This window comes from Zonotrichia leucophrys, chromosome 1, assembly GCF_028769735.1.
Source record: "Zonotrichia leucophrys gambelii isolate GWCS_2022_RI chromosome 1, RI_Zleu_2.0, whole genome shotgun sequence".
NCBI lineage: Eukaryota > Metazoa > Chordata > Aves > Passeriformes > Passerellidae > Zonotrichia > Zonotrichia leucophrys.
Window position 1 is genome coordinate 59,991,386 of NC_088169.1, and position 12,516 is coordinate 60,003,901.

General features: G+C 43.2%; 1 protein-coding gene across 8 annotated transcripts in view; it reads right to left on the bottom strand.

Annotated features, from left to right (window-relative positions):
* Window positions 1-2,521: 2,521 nt before the first annotated feature.
* Window positions 2,522-12,516, bottom strand: part of ELF1 (E74 like ETS transcription factor 1) — an 88,421-nt gene continuing 78,426 nt past the window's right edge. For 6 of the 8 annotated variants that reach the window (XM_064714045.1, XM_064714007.1, XM_064714036.1 and 3 more), the window contains exon 9: window positions 2,522-4,210. In XM_064714045.1, coding sequence (XP_064570115.1) covers window positions 3,595-4,210 — 616 coding nt within the window. In that variant the 3' untranslated portion in view covers window positions 2,522-3,594. The remainder of the gene's footprint in view (window positions 4,211-12,516) is intronic. The other 2 variants (XM_064714061.1, XM_064714053.1) reach the window with 1 other exon arrangement.

Here is a 12,516-nt window from a genome sequence, read left to right on the forward strand (position 1 = left end):
GCCCCGGCCGAGCCGAGCCGAGCCGAGCCGAGCGCACCGCCCTGCCCTGCCCTGCCCGCCCTTCCCACCGCCTCTTCCTGCTCGCAGCGCCCGCCCTTGCCTGCCCGCCGCGGGGAACCTCGGCCCCTCGGGCTTGGAGAGATCTGTGTCAAAGTCGGCAATTTAATTTTTTTTTTTTTCAGTCGTTAACCGGTAGCTGGAGCAGTGCAGTAGTTGCGCAGTTGCGTTGTGAGCATCGTACGTGTGGCTGATCTTCCGCTTTAAAGGAGAAGGGAAGGCAGTCACCAGAGGAATTGGCTGGCTGGGCGGGAGCCGCCGGGAGTGCAGTCAGCAGGGCTGGGCACTAACTGGGGAAGGTCATGGCAGCACTGGGACCACTGACCCCCGAGCACCGCCTGGAGCGGAGCCCGGGCTCACAGGGAGGGCAGAACTGCGCCCACAGGCCTGAGAAGCCAGAGATGGCAGAATCAGTTTGGTTGGAAATGACCTCTGAGATCATCGAGTCCAGCCCCTGACTGAACAGCACCACGATAACCAGGCCAAGTCCAGTATTTCCTTAAACACCTCCAGGGACGGTGACTCCACCACCTCCCTGGGCAGCCCATTCCAATACCTACTTGCCCTCATTCTTCCTAATGCCAGACCTAAACCACCCCTGGTGCAGTTTATGAGACCACTAGCAATAGGGGTTAGAGTATTAATTAAAAAAAAAAAAAGTTATATAATCTGTAACCAATGAAGGCTGATGCCTTTGTTTGTTAAAATTTATAACCAGTGTGAAGTTTTAGTAATCAGAGAACCAGCCTTTTGTGGGTTACCACCTAGCTCCCTACTTTGTGCAAATCAGAATAAAAACAGAAATACCGTTCAGTGTGTCAGCTGGTGCTGTGCACCAAGCACCCAGCCCATGTCCAGGACAACAACATTGTGGACAGGACTTCCCAACGGCGGCCTGAGGCCTCCATCCTCCTCCGCCTCCTCCGGATGGAATTTCCTTCTGTGAAATGCCTCAAAAATAAACAAGAGCCTTTTTCTCCTCTGTGGCTTCACACACGTGTGGAAAAGAACTGCGGCCTCAATTTTTATTTTCTGACTCAGAAGTGGCTGGGATTTTAGCTGTCGTGTTTTGTTTGGCTGCTGCCACAGGCACAAAGGCAGCTGTAACAGGGGAGGGGTTGCTCAAACGCCCAATGTGAGCTCTCATTTCATGATTGACTCCAGCTTTTCCCTTCCTTTGCCATATCAAAGAGAGTTCAAAGTACAGATCCACCTGGCTGGCACACCAGAGCCCAAGGGACACGGGGAGGGAGTGATTTCCATTTACTGTCTGTTACACAACCGTCTGTTGCTGGAGACACATTACTGCTGCTGGAGATTTCCACCACTTCTCCAACTGACATAAACTAAACTGCCAAAGCATTTTCCATGTGTAATAGCTGCACCTATGGCATGAAGTTTTGTTGTGAAGATGTAACCTTATGGTGCAATTCCCCCCCCCCGCCCCCATTTCCAGTAAACACCAAAGCAATTTCCCTGCATCTAAAAACTAATGTCAGTCAAGCATTATCACTTCAGATTTTCTAGAATTATGAAATACTTGTAGTATAGGAAAACATCCCTATTTCATAGTTTGATTAAAAAAATAGCTTCCATCTCCAGTGCTTCCGTCAATCTAATACAGCCCTCGGGGTGAGGACTGTTACCAGATATGCTCCCACAAAGCTTATCCACATTCCTGAAAATATTGCCAGCACTCCCCAGCTGCAGGGAGCGCTGCCAGACAAACAGCCACTGGTGTGGGTATGACCAGCCTTCCTGTAAATGGGTGAGGTGCTGGGTTTGCAGGTGGAACCCTGACTGCCAAGAGTCAGAGGGAAGAACATTGAACTAGCACGGCAGCTGTGGCAGAGAACTCCATGTTCAATAGTTTGTAGAGTTTCTTCTGTCAAGCAGCATGACCATACTCTCTCTGCCACTCTGCTGCTCCTATTAGTTTTTCTAGTATTAGTGCTTAAAGTTATATTTAATCTTACCAACCAATCAATAAAACTCCAACATTAATTCAATCATAAAAAGTCATATTCCCTTTCATTTTATACTGACAATCATAATACCAGGCAAAATATTTATTATTAACTTACCCTCTGCTTAAACACTGCAACATGCAAGTTTTTGAAGCCCTAATAGCTTGGGCTGTCAGTTGTATCATACAAACTACAACAATCGTTCTGAATTACACTCAGAATTTTGTGTTGTTTGTAACATACTGGGAAATGATGGAAAAGAAGAAGTTTAAGTTCAGTTCCTGGATTTATCTCAATCTTCAGTTCAGTTACAAAAATATACATTACTGCTGTTTCAAAGGATATTCAAGTCTGTTCAGAAGTGAATTGCATGTGTTCCACCACAGACCCACACTGACTAATCACCCTGTCCCTGTTTTTCACTGTATTTTACTTATTTATGATGACTGTCAAAACATTATAATAATTAAAAACATTCCAGAGTAAATACAGAAAAGTGGTTTTCCATTTGATTTATTTTCATAATAAACCAATTAAAATACAAAAGAAGGACCCAAGGTTCAATGGGCTCCATCATTTAAAAATTTGTCTTTAAATACAAAGTCACTCAGTAATATGAATACATATAACATTAGACCTCTAAACATAACGATCTTATTGATCTTATTTGCATCTATCAAAAATTTGTATGGAAAAAATTTAGCTGAAAAAACTTCCCTGCAACATTGAATATACAGTATTTACAATCAAAAACCAAGAACTCTTACCAGTATTAATCTCCAAAAACCTGCATAAATTGTATATATTTAATTTCCCTCCCCCCTTACAAAATAATCTGAAGTAGAAAGCAAGATTGTTAAGCTTCATAGTTGCAAAATGGCATGAAACATTTGCACCTGTAGTGATGCTGTTAGCTTCTGTAATTAAATATATCTGATGTTTTCATATAAAATATAGACATGGCATTGTCATTTCTGGAATATATGTTTTGAGTACTCTCAATAGGAGTGTATATTCAGTTTTGCACACACAAGAGCTTGTGCTGCAAAAAATACAAGAGGATACCTGGTTATCAAAGTCTAAAACTGATGTCATTCACTGATATGAAACAGATACTCGATCATAAAAATTCAAACACATGGAATGAAACTGTCTTACTAGAACTAACTGCTGCTTCCAAAGGTGATACACATACAGATTAAACAGAAAAGGTTACAATAACATTACTGCAATGTAAATCGGCAACAGACTGACAACAAAATAAGGGAAGTTTGGATCTTTGGCCAACAACCTCAGGAGAAAGTCTTCATAGCATAAAAAGCATGTTCCTTCATGCTTGTACTTTGAAAAATGAGTAATATATAATTTTATTTATATGATAACATTTAGCAGTTAACAGAAAATCAAAATCCATCCTAAAGCATGAATTCTAAAAATTAACTGCAGAAATTTAGTAGCTTTGCAACATCATGCTTCAGAATCAAATAATATATACATAACTGAAAAGGTCCCATCACATTTATGAAAATAATCATCCACAGGGTCTTTTTTTTTTTTAATTACTTAATTATCAATACAAATTGGGTTCCAATGGCTCATTTTCTTGCTTCACTTGCACGTTAGATGGGAAATTCTCTGAACTGGACACTACCATGACAAATGGTTGCTGCTGGAATCTCTGCTCCGACTGCTCAGTATCTTCTACTTTGTCACTCTCCTCCTTCTCCTCTTCTTGTAGGCCGACCTGCTTCGTGTCCGGTGCTTTAATGACCGACGTGATCACCGTGCCCGAGGGCTGGGACACCACCTGTGAGGTGCTGGGCGAGAACGTCACCACGGGGGTGCTGGAGCTGAAGGATGGAGATGAAGCCATGTTGACTGTTCCATTGCAAATTGTCTGCACGCTGCTGGTGAGCACCTGCTGAACTTGTGCTGGGCTCAGCACAATCGAGGAAGGAGGTGAGACTGGCTTCTGAGACTGTAGCATGATGTTTTCTTTAAGAACCGTCATGGGCTGGGAAGTAGGAATGGCTTGTAAAATGAATTTCTGTGCTGTTGTTACTGAGGCTGGATCTGTGCTGGCTATCACTGTAGTAAGAGGCACTGTCTGGAGTGTTACAGTATGCAGCTGCTGATTTCCAGGCGAAACAACCACTGGAACCTGGGTTGGAGTCTGCAAAGTCCTGCTAAGATTAGAGAAGATTATTGTGTCAGAACACTTCCAGGCTGGATTTTGAAAAAATAATTATAGATTTACCACAGAAAAAACATTTGGCATCATAAACATTTTATCTACCCAAAAGAGGTAGTAAAATCTCTCCTAATAAAACCAGAACTGGACCTGATCCCTGGATTCAGCAAGATGATTCCCAAAGTAAAGGTGCCCCATATAAACACTACTGCCATCGCCAAGCTGAACAGCCTGCCTTTAAAACATTCAGTGGTTCATCAGGAAACCTAGAATCACAAGAATCACATCCAAGACCTCTACCTCAACATCAAAAGCACAACCCACTAGAGATCTGCCATCAGTTTCAAAAATTACGCCAAGTAAGTAATAAATCACAAGCCTAACTCAGGCCTTGATTGTCCTGACATCCACATATACATTTAACTGTATTCAAAAGTATCCACATGGTAGCAGTGTCTGGGAACAGCCTTGCCACACTTCCAGGACACAGAGTTCTCTGTCTGCCAGGCTCACACACAACTTCTGGTAAAACAGCTGATCCCAATCTGCTTCCAAAACATCATTTTAAGTTAGGAGTGATTGCAGGCTAACAGACTTGGGTACCATGTGACTGTCAATAGATGTAGAGCTCTGGGAACAACATTAGAGGATTAAGAGCTGTATTGCTGGAGTACACAGCTACTGCAGTGCACAGTGGTTACTGAAATGTGGCAATACACTCCAGTCACACAAAATAAAACAAAACAAAACCCCCAGAAAACATAAATGGTTATCAGGGGAGGGAGAGAGGAAGGGAAGGGTAACTGCTCTGAGACTCTGACACAGCTTGTTCCATGCCACCATGCCATGCTGTCTCTGGCAATCTTTCTTTCCTTCTGTTTGTCATGCAGAGTTGTCTCCAATCTTCCTGCTTCTCTTCAATGTTTAGTCCTACCTGCCCTCCTCCCCCTTTTCAGTCTTAAGCTCTCCCTGGTGTTTTCTCAAAAATAAAAAAAAAAATAACTATCTCCACCTCCTAGCTTATTTCTACCCCTGCTGCAATCACTTTAGATGGAAAGCAATTTACTATCAATGTTCATACTTTCATGCCCAAGCACAATATTGCCTGCTCTTCTTTCTGAAGACTGCACCTCAGATATCCTGTAAGGGTTGCCTGCCATACATCAGCCATAAAATGTCCTCCGTTCTACACTCCTTCTACCCATACAGAATTTATTTTTCACAGCTCTGTATAAGTCCACATTTCAACATTTAGGCACTGACCAATCCAATCTAATTCAACATATTCAAAACTTCCATTGAAGACCATACTCTGGCTACCACAGTTGCAACAAAAAGCTTACCAAAGCAGGACTTAGGTGGTGCTGAAGCTATGGGACAATGTGGAGGCAGATGCTGCTGCTGGTCATAGTCCAACTGCACAGGGAGCTGCATTCCCCCTTTCTTAGTGCAGCAGCAGAGACAAGTGCAGGAATATATGCAGAAGGTTTCTCGTGTCCCACTCAGCACAGTCCTCTAGGAAAGGCCTCTAGCTGAGCTCCAAAGACTGCTCCAGCAAGGGCAGGCCCAGTAACCCTGCTGGTATCAGGCTCAGAGCACGAGGGTGCTTCCCTGAGCATCTTCCAGCTGCCAGTCCTTCCTGCAGGCATCTTTTCCCCAGATCACATACAGCTTGGTAATACAAGAAACAAAATTTCCATCTGTAACTTTCTCTTCCTCCCAAGAAAGACAGTTGCAGTACCCAGCAATGCTGCTACAGCAAACCAATCCAAATTCTTGGATACAGGCCTCATCACAGCAGCCATTGTAACAATAACACAAAATTTGATGTGACTGACGCCAGAGTCAATATTGAGCTCCTTTTTCACACAACAGAAGAAATCCCAAGGAAGAAGTTAATGGAAATGGGGCTGGTTGAAGGTGAAGCACCAGCTAGAGTGATTGCTTCTTTCTTTCAAACTTCTGGAGAACTTGGTGCTGGCACAGCAAATACCAACAACCAAGCCTAAGTGCAAGGCTCAGAATGACATTACCAAGGCTCATACCAAGTCTCCTAAGGGTTATCAGTGCTAACTATTTTTTCCCCCAGCAATCCCCTGTCACGGTTTGAGCCTGGCACAGAGCCAGTGCCCCCCATGAAAATGCCTCACCCTGGTGTCTGCTGTGAGATGTGACCAGGAATAAGCAAAACAGGCTCTAACTTAAACATAAAGACCACTTTATTACTTAAACTACAGGGAAATAGGGAGAGACTATAAGGAAAAAAGAAGAAAAAGAATTGAAAACCTTACAAAAAAACCATTTTCCTCCTCCCCACCACCTGACTTTCCCAATCCAATACATTCTCTCAAAACAACTGCCCAGCCTTGGCCCCACACGTTAGTATACTCAAACTGCAGTTCATGAAGAGGAAAGGAGTCCTTCTTGTTCCATAGGCTTCTCCTGGAAACACACTGAAATCCCGGATGCTTCCTTGTCACTTCGGCACCGCCCGGGGGAAAAAAAAGTCCTTTTGCCGCTTGTGACATGTTCCTTCCATGCCCAGTGCTCTCACCACCGAGACATGGATCAGAGCTGCTTTTAGGGTGGTCTTTCAAGGATGCCTTGTCTCACTCCAAAAAGGCACAGTCTCTGCTTTTGGGACAACTGTCCCCCCCATATTTTTCCAACCCCTGGGGCCGGGGGGTCCTCACAAATGAACCCTCCTGGTTTTGAGGCACTGCCTCCCCCTAAATGCAGTCTGTGTCACAGGAACAACTGAGTCCATGGCTACAAGAAAAAGTCCAGCCAAAAGGCCACTCCAAATCATCTCTCCCCATCCAATCATCTCCACAATCTCCGGGCCAAGTCATCTCATCTCTCATCTCCCTTCTTATTCAGCTTCGAGGAGGATTAGCATTTTTGTAAGGCCCCAATCATGCAAGAAAGGGTTAAAAGTTTTCAGTCTCTGCTGTCGGTCCCGGAGCGACTCCCACGCACGCTGCCCACACGCTGCCGCTCCGGCCGGGCAGTCTTCCTCCTTCTCCTCCTGGCTGGCTGCTCTCCTGGGGGGGGGGAGGGGGGGCTGGCTGCCCGAGGGCTGACTCTCTGGGACCTTCCACCCTTCCATCCTCGAAGCCCCCCCGAAGCCCCCTCAACCCCATTTCTGTCCAGGCCCCAGGCCTACCGCATGGCTGGCCCCTCCCCCGCCCAGCAGCAGCGGGCCGGACGGGGGAGAGATCTGACCTCTTCGCCCGACGATGTCCAAAAGAGGAAGTGCCAGGGCAGTGCCCTGCTTTTAACCCCTGTGTATTCTCGGAGGTGTGTCCAAACCCCACTGGCTACACCAGGTGTCAGTATGAAACCCAAAACCTTCATTGGTTTGACCACAGCTTCCCAGAATTCCCACTCCTTCCTGGTCAAACCATGACAGACCTTGACAGAAAAGTCATTAATGTCTATGTCAGAAACAGCAACAGGAAGAGGGCATGCACTAGGTTCTTTAAAAAACTAAAAAAAAGCAAACTATCTACAATTAAATAAACTTGTAATAAAATCAAAATGTCAGACAGGTACAGCTCAACCCAGGAAAGTCTACAGAGACCAGAAATGCAAGTGGAACAGCTATGAAGGAGACATAACTGACACTTGCCATTAGAAAAGCATCAAAAGAATCAGAATAGATACCAAGGCAGTTCTTTAATCCATGAAGAAACTTACCCGAGTTTGAAGGATTAAGAACAACACAATAGCTGCAATTTTGAAAGCAGAGGCTAAAGCTGCTAGCCTGTGCCAGTAGGCCCTCCAAGTACTATCTTGAAGCTACTTCCTTGTTCTGTAGTTGTTTTGTAAAAATAAAAGCTGCTAGCTGCCAAGTGGCTTTGAAGGATAAGCTCGATATGTGTGAACTGCATCTAATCAATGCAGGTATCTGTGAAGCACTAGGAGCAACAGCTCTGAGAGACAAAACCAGACCACTTGTCTCAGAACACTCTAATTAGTATCTGCATATTAATCTGCAGTCCCGTGCCTTAGGTTTACTCCAGATGCAATGTCTTCTCCATCAGCCAAGATACAAATAGATGATACAACTACATACACGTATATGCATACACACACAGGGTGTGCTTGCTACCTGCATGCAGCAAGTAGCTGTACAAGCACACCATGAATATTTATTTATGTTAATGACAGCCAAGCAAGACATTTGCCTTAGTTGTTAAACCTGATTACTAAATTAAATCTATCTTCCTGAACTATTTGCCTTGAATACAATTGAAAAAAGATACAGATTGGTTAATTGCTTTGTCTGTTTTACAAAAAAAAAAGTACACAATAATTAAGGTGATTTATTAACATTGGGCTACACTGTTTTAGGTGCTTTTAAGCCTATATTTTGCTATGTTTCTGAATTTCACTGGCATTTTGCTAACAGCCTTTCTTCTCTAAGGTCCAAATCTTTTGGGTGATTATTTTAAAAGTTGTTGCTGAGGTTTCAAAAAGAACAAGAACATTGAGCAACAGCAATGGAAAGGAAATTCTGCCATAAAACAATCTGATTACAACTGAGAAAAGAATGATAAAAATTCTGAAGTCATTTTAGCTTTGCAGAAAATGACCATCTATTTCTTGGGCCATATTTTAGTGTTAATGGCCTAGAATTGTGCAATATCTTATTAGCTCATCAAGAGATAAATAGTGACAGGCAAGAAAAACAAGTTTATTTATGGTAATTTATGTGAAATTTATGAGATAGAGAAGATACCAAAAATATTGAAGCAGCAAGCCAAGGTAAACCAAGTATTTCACAGCATGGTAATAAAATGAAACAAAGCAATATTAAGACATACATAGAGAGAGGTAAGAGAGGACAGAAGCAGAGGACTCAACTCTCAGTGTGTCCTTTTTACTGAACCACAAAGTCTAACAGTCTTCTTTCCAGAATTTTTCAAAACTGCACAGTCACCTGAATTAAAACTCAGGAACTTTGCTGCTAACAGAGCTGTGGAACCTCCACTTCTTTCAGCAGTGCCAAAGACATGGAAAGAGAGCTCCTAAGGATATCTTGTTATTGTGCAGAAACAAAATTAATCTAATTAGATGACACTATAGTCCTTTCTGTCAATAAGCAGCCACCTTCTTGCATATCTCAGAAATTAAATCAGAAGTGGGCTTAAGAAAGGGTTGTTTTCAGCTGCAGGAAAATCAAAATGTTTGGTTATAAGCAAAGTCTTTGCTGTAATAGAAGTTGTTCCATATTGGAAATGTGCTCTGACAAACACACCCTGTTGTAAGTGAAATCACTTTTTCTAGTAGAAGCCCATTGAGACCACAGTCTATTTCTGACCAGCACCTCCCTTAGGAAGGACATTTTTCTCACCAACCTGAAACCTGGATTGTAGTCAAGCCTTCACTTAAGAGATTAGAGATGAGGTCTTTGTGACAGTCCCGTTTCCCTTCCTTTGGGGAAGGCTATGGCAGCAGCGTGCCAGATCCCACAATACCTACTAGTCAGTGTGCTGGAGAGCTTTTAGAACAGCAGGCTTGCCTTTGGAGCAATGACGGAAGATGCTGCCTAACTACAAACAGAAGAGAAGCACGTGCACTGACGGTGGCCAACCAAAGGAAGGGCTTCAGCAACTGTTTCTGATTATTTGCAAGTCTACAGCTGGCATCATCTTCTTTTGCCTATGCTCCCCATCAAGTCCCAGAGAGACTTTGGGAGCCCTTTACCAAGACCTACACTGGTGATGGTTTTTATTCAGGAGACCTGTAGAAATGGCACAGGAGTGATGGGCTACAACACTAGCTGACATCATGCAGATGGGACTCTTGTACTTATTCAAGAAAAAGGGACTGAAAGCAGATGGCCAATGCAAAGTCTCAGAAGAACAGTGCCAGACTGCTTCCCTTTGTCTGTAGGGTTATGTGAGCTTGAGCAAAGCCAATAGAGGTAGGGCATGATGGATGATTACAGAAAATAATGCTGACATTCACTGTGCAACTTACACAAGACAATGTCTACATAAGGTATGAGATGAAGACACTTCATTTGATACAGCAGCTGTAATCACATTTTCAGAGTTGATAAACTCCTGCTAGACAATTCTTTTTTTTTTTTTTTTCAGCATCAGCATTGCTGTAGTCAGATCACCAAAGCATCACAGCCTGGTCACAGGAACACATTATGGGACAACAGCAGAAAGCACGTGTTTGCTTGGGTACACATGGCTTTCAAAGGCAATTGACTCTGCTTACTGGGACCAGTACACAGTGCTGGTGAATTCTCGGCTTCATCACTGTTCTTACTCAGAATGTTCACACCCTGAAAAAACATGATTCACATTCAGCTACTTCCTCCTCCTCCTGAATCAGGATCCTGCCACTGCAATCCATGCTTGTGTCACCTTCAGAAGTAATTTCTACCTTGAAGTTGGCAAAAAAATCAAGATGAAAACGGTGGCTGATTCATCATGTCGAGGTTCTCCTGTTCAGAAGTGAACAGAGAGCATATCCCATTGGTTCTCTGCGGCCTGTATTAGCCCCAGCTACAGAACTGAGTCAGGATTCTGGTGTTCTAACATGCTCTGTCCAAGCTACTACAATGACAACTTGCAAGTACAGAAAGCAAACAGCGAGCTGAATTTTGACAGAAATAGATTAAAACCTGCAGTGTGCTAAAACATTGCACAGGGTTTGTCAGAAGTCAGCTAATTGCAAGTTTCCTGGCATATAGAGCTGCTAGCTAGAAAGTTCAGCCATGTCCCATACAGCCAATAGCAGAGACAGACACAGAAGTTAAAATTACTCCCTATATGATATTCTCTGAACTGTAAGTAATATGAGAATCTCTTTTCACTCCATCTCAAATCGCTAGTACTCTAGATTAAAGGTAAATGAAAATGCATCTCTCTTTATTTGTAGTCCTCATCATTTAAAGGAGAAATTTACTTGTCCAAACACAGGCACCTTTCAGGCCTGTAGGATGCCCTAGGCAAGGTAAGTCACTAGCCAAACAGGAGAGGTGCACTTTCTGCAGCAACAGAAAGGATGCCCTTTAATGCTCAGAATGAGCCAATGTACCCAGAGCTGAATCCCAGGCCAGTGCCTCCTAATTTCAAGGCAAAACACAATAACTCCAATAATCCAGGTATTCTGGTTAACCTGTGTCTGTTATCCTGGTTTAAATAGAATAATTTTACAAGCACGAAATCCAAAGAAACCTTTTCTTCCTCATAAAAGCTGGCTCATCTGTAAAAGTAAGCAATAAAATGCTCATCCAGAGAGGCATTTTTGGTTTTGACTTCTCACTGGAAACATGTAGTGCCAAACTCAGTTGCATGACTGGAGTCTGCAGTTACTGTGCCTGCATACATCGAGCCAGAACAGTTAGACCTGCAGTACAGCAGTGTGTTTACAATTCCAAATATTCCCATTGGGGATACTGGATGTTTTCCTCAGTCAGCAAAACCCAGTTTGCTTGACCTGACCCTGCTCCTGCCCTGTTTCCCAAGCCTCAGTTAGCACATCACAGCCTTTCTGTTTAAGCACTGGGGCTGAAGAAGAGACTTTTATCCTTTGTAAGTAACACTTCTCCTTGTCTCCCTTTCATACAGGAGCATCAAAATTTCTCCACAAAGCACATCAAAAGCCAAGACCTTTCCACTTCAGAGTAAGATAACAGCTTTGTGCAGCTATAAATGAAGTCACTGCCTGTCTTGTGAAGAGCTAGCCACAGATTTATCAACATGCCCATTCCTTTGAGAATTGCCAAGAGGCCTTGGGGAACTTGGGCCTTGGGCTGCAACATTCTCCCAGTGATGCTCTGGGAGTGCTCTGTACCAGGCAGTGCTGCCTAGTGCAAGTCAAGGATGATGACACAAGCACTTCACAACAATCTTTAAATATGATTCTTTTACCAAAAACCTTAGCAGAGAAGATGCACATGCAAACATTCTCTGCAGGCTATGGTTAAGTGTCAAGAAACCAGTTGTTTTGACCTCAGAGATGGTCAATATTTTCTGTATTAGTTTTTTCTTCTCACAACAGAACAGAAGCAAATTGCTGCAGAGGGAAAAATATTTATTTCCATGAAGAAGAGGGGTGAACATTTACATGAGTAAAACTTTAGAAACTAAATTGCATATGACAAATTATATGGGTTCAAGATGTTCTCGCTTCAAGACAGAGCCCAACCATTAACTGGCGTGCATAAAGAAAATCTTTGGAGGATCATTACCAGATCCTGGTTGCTGTTTTGCCCAAATTATCTTGGCTATTTACATGCACCAGCCACTGAACAGCAAAAAGCTGCTATTATTT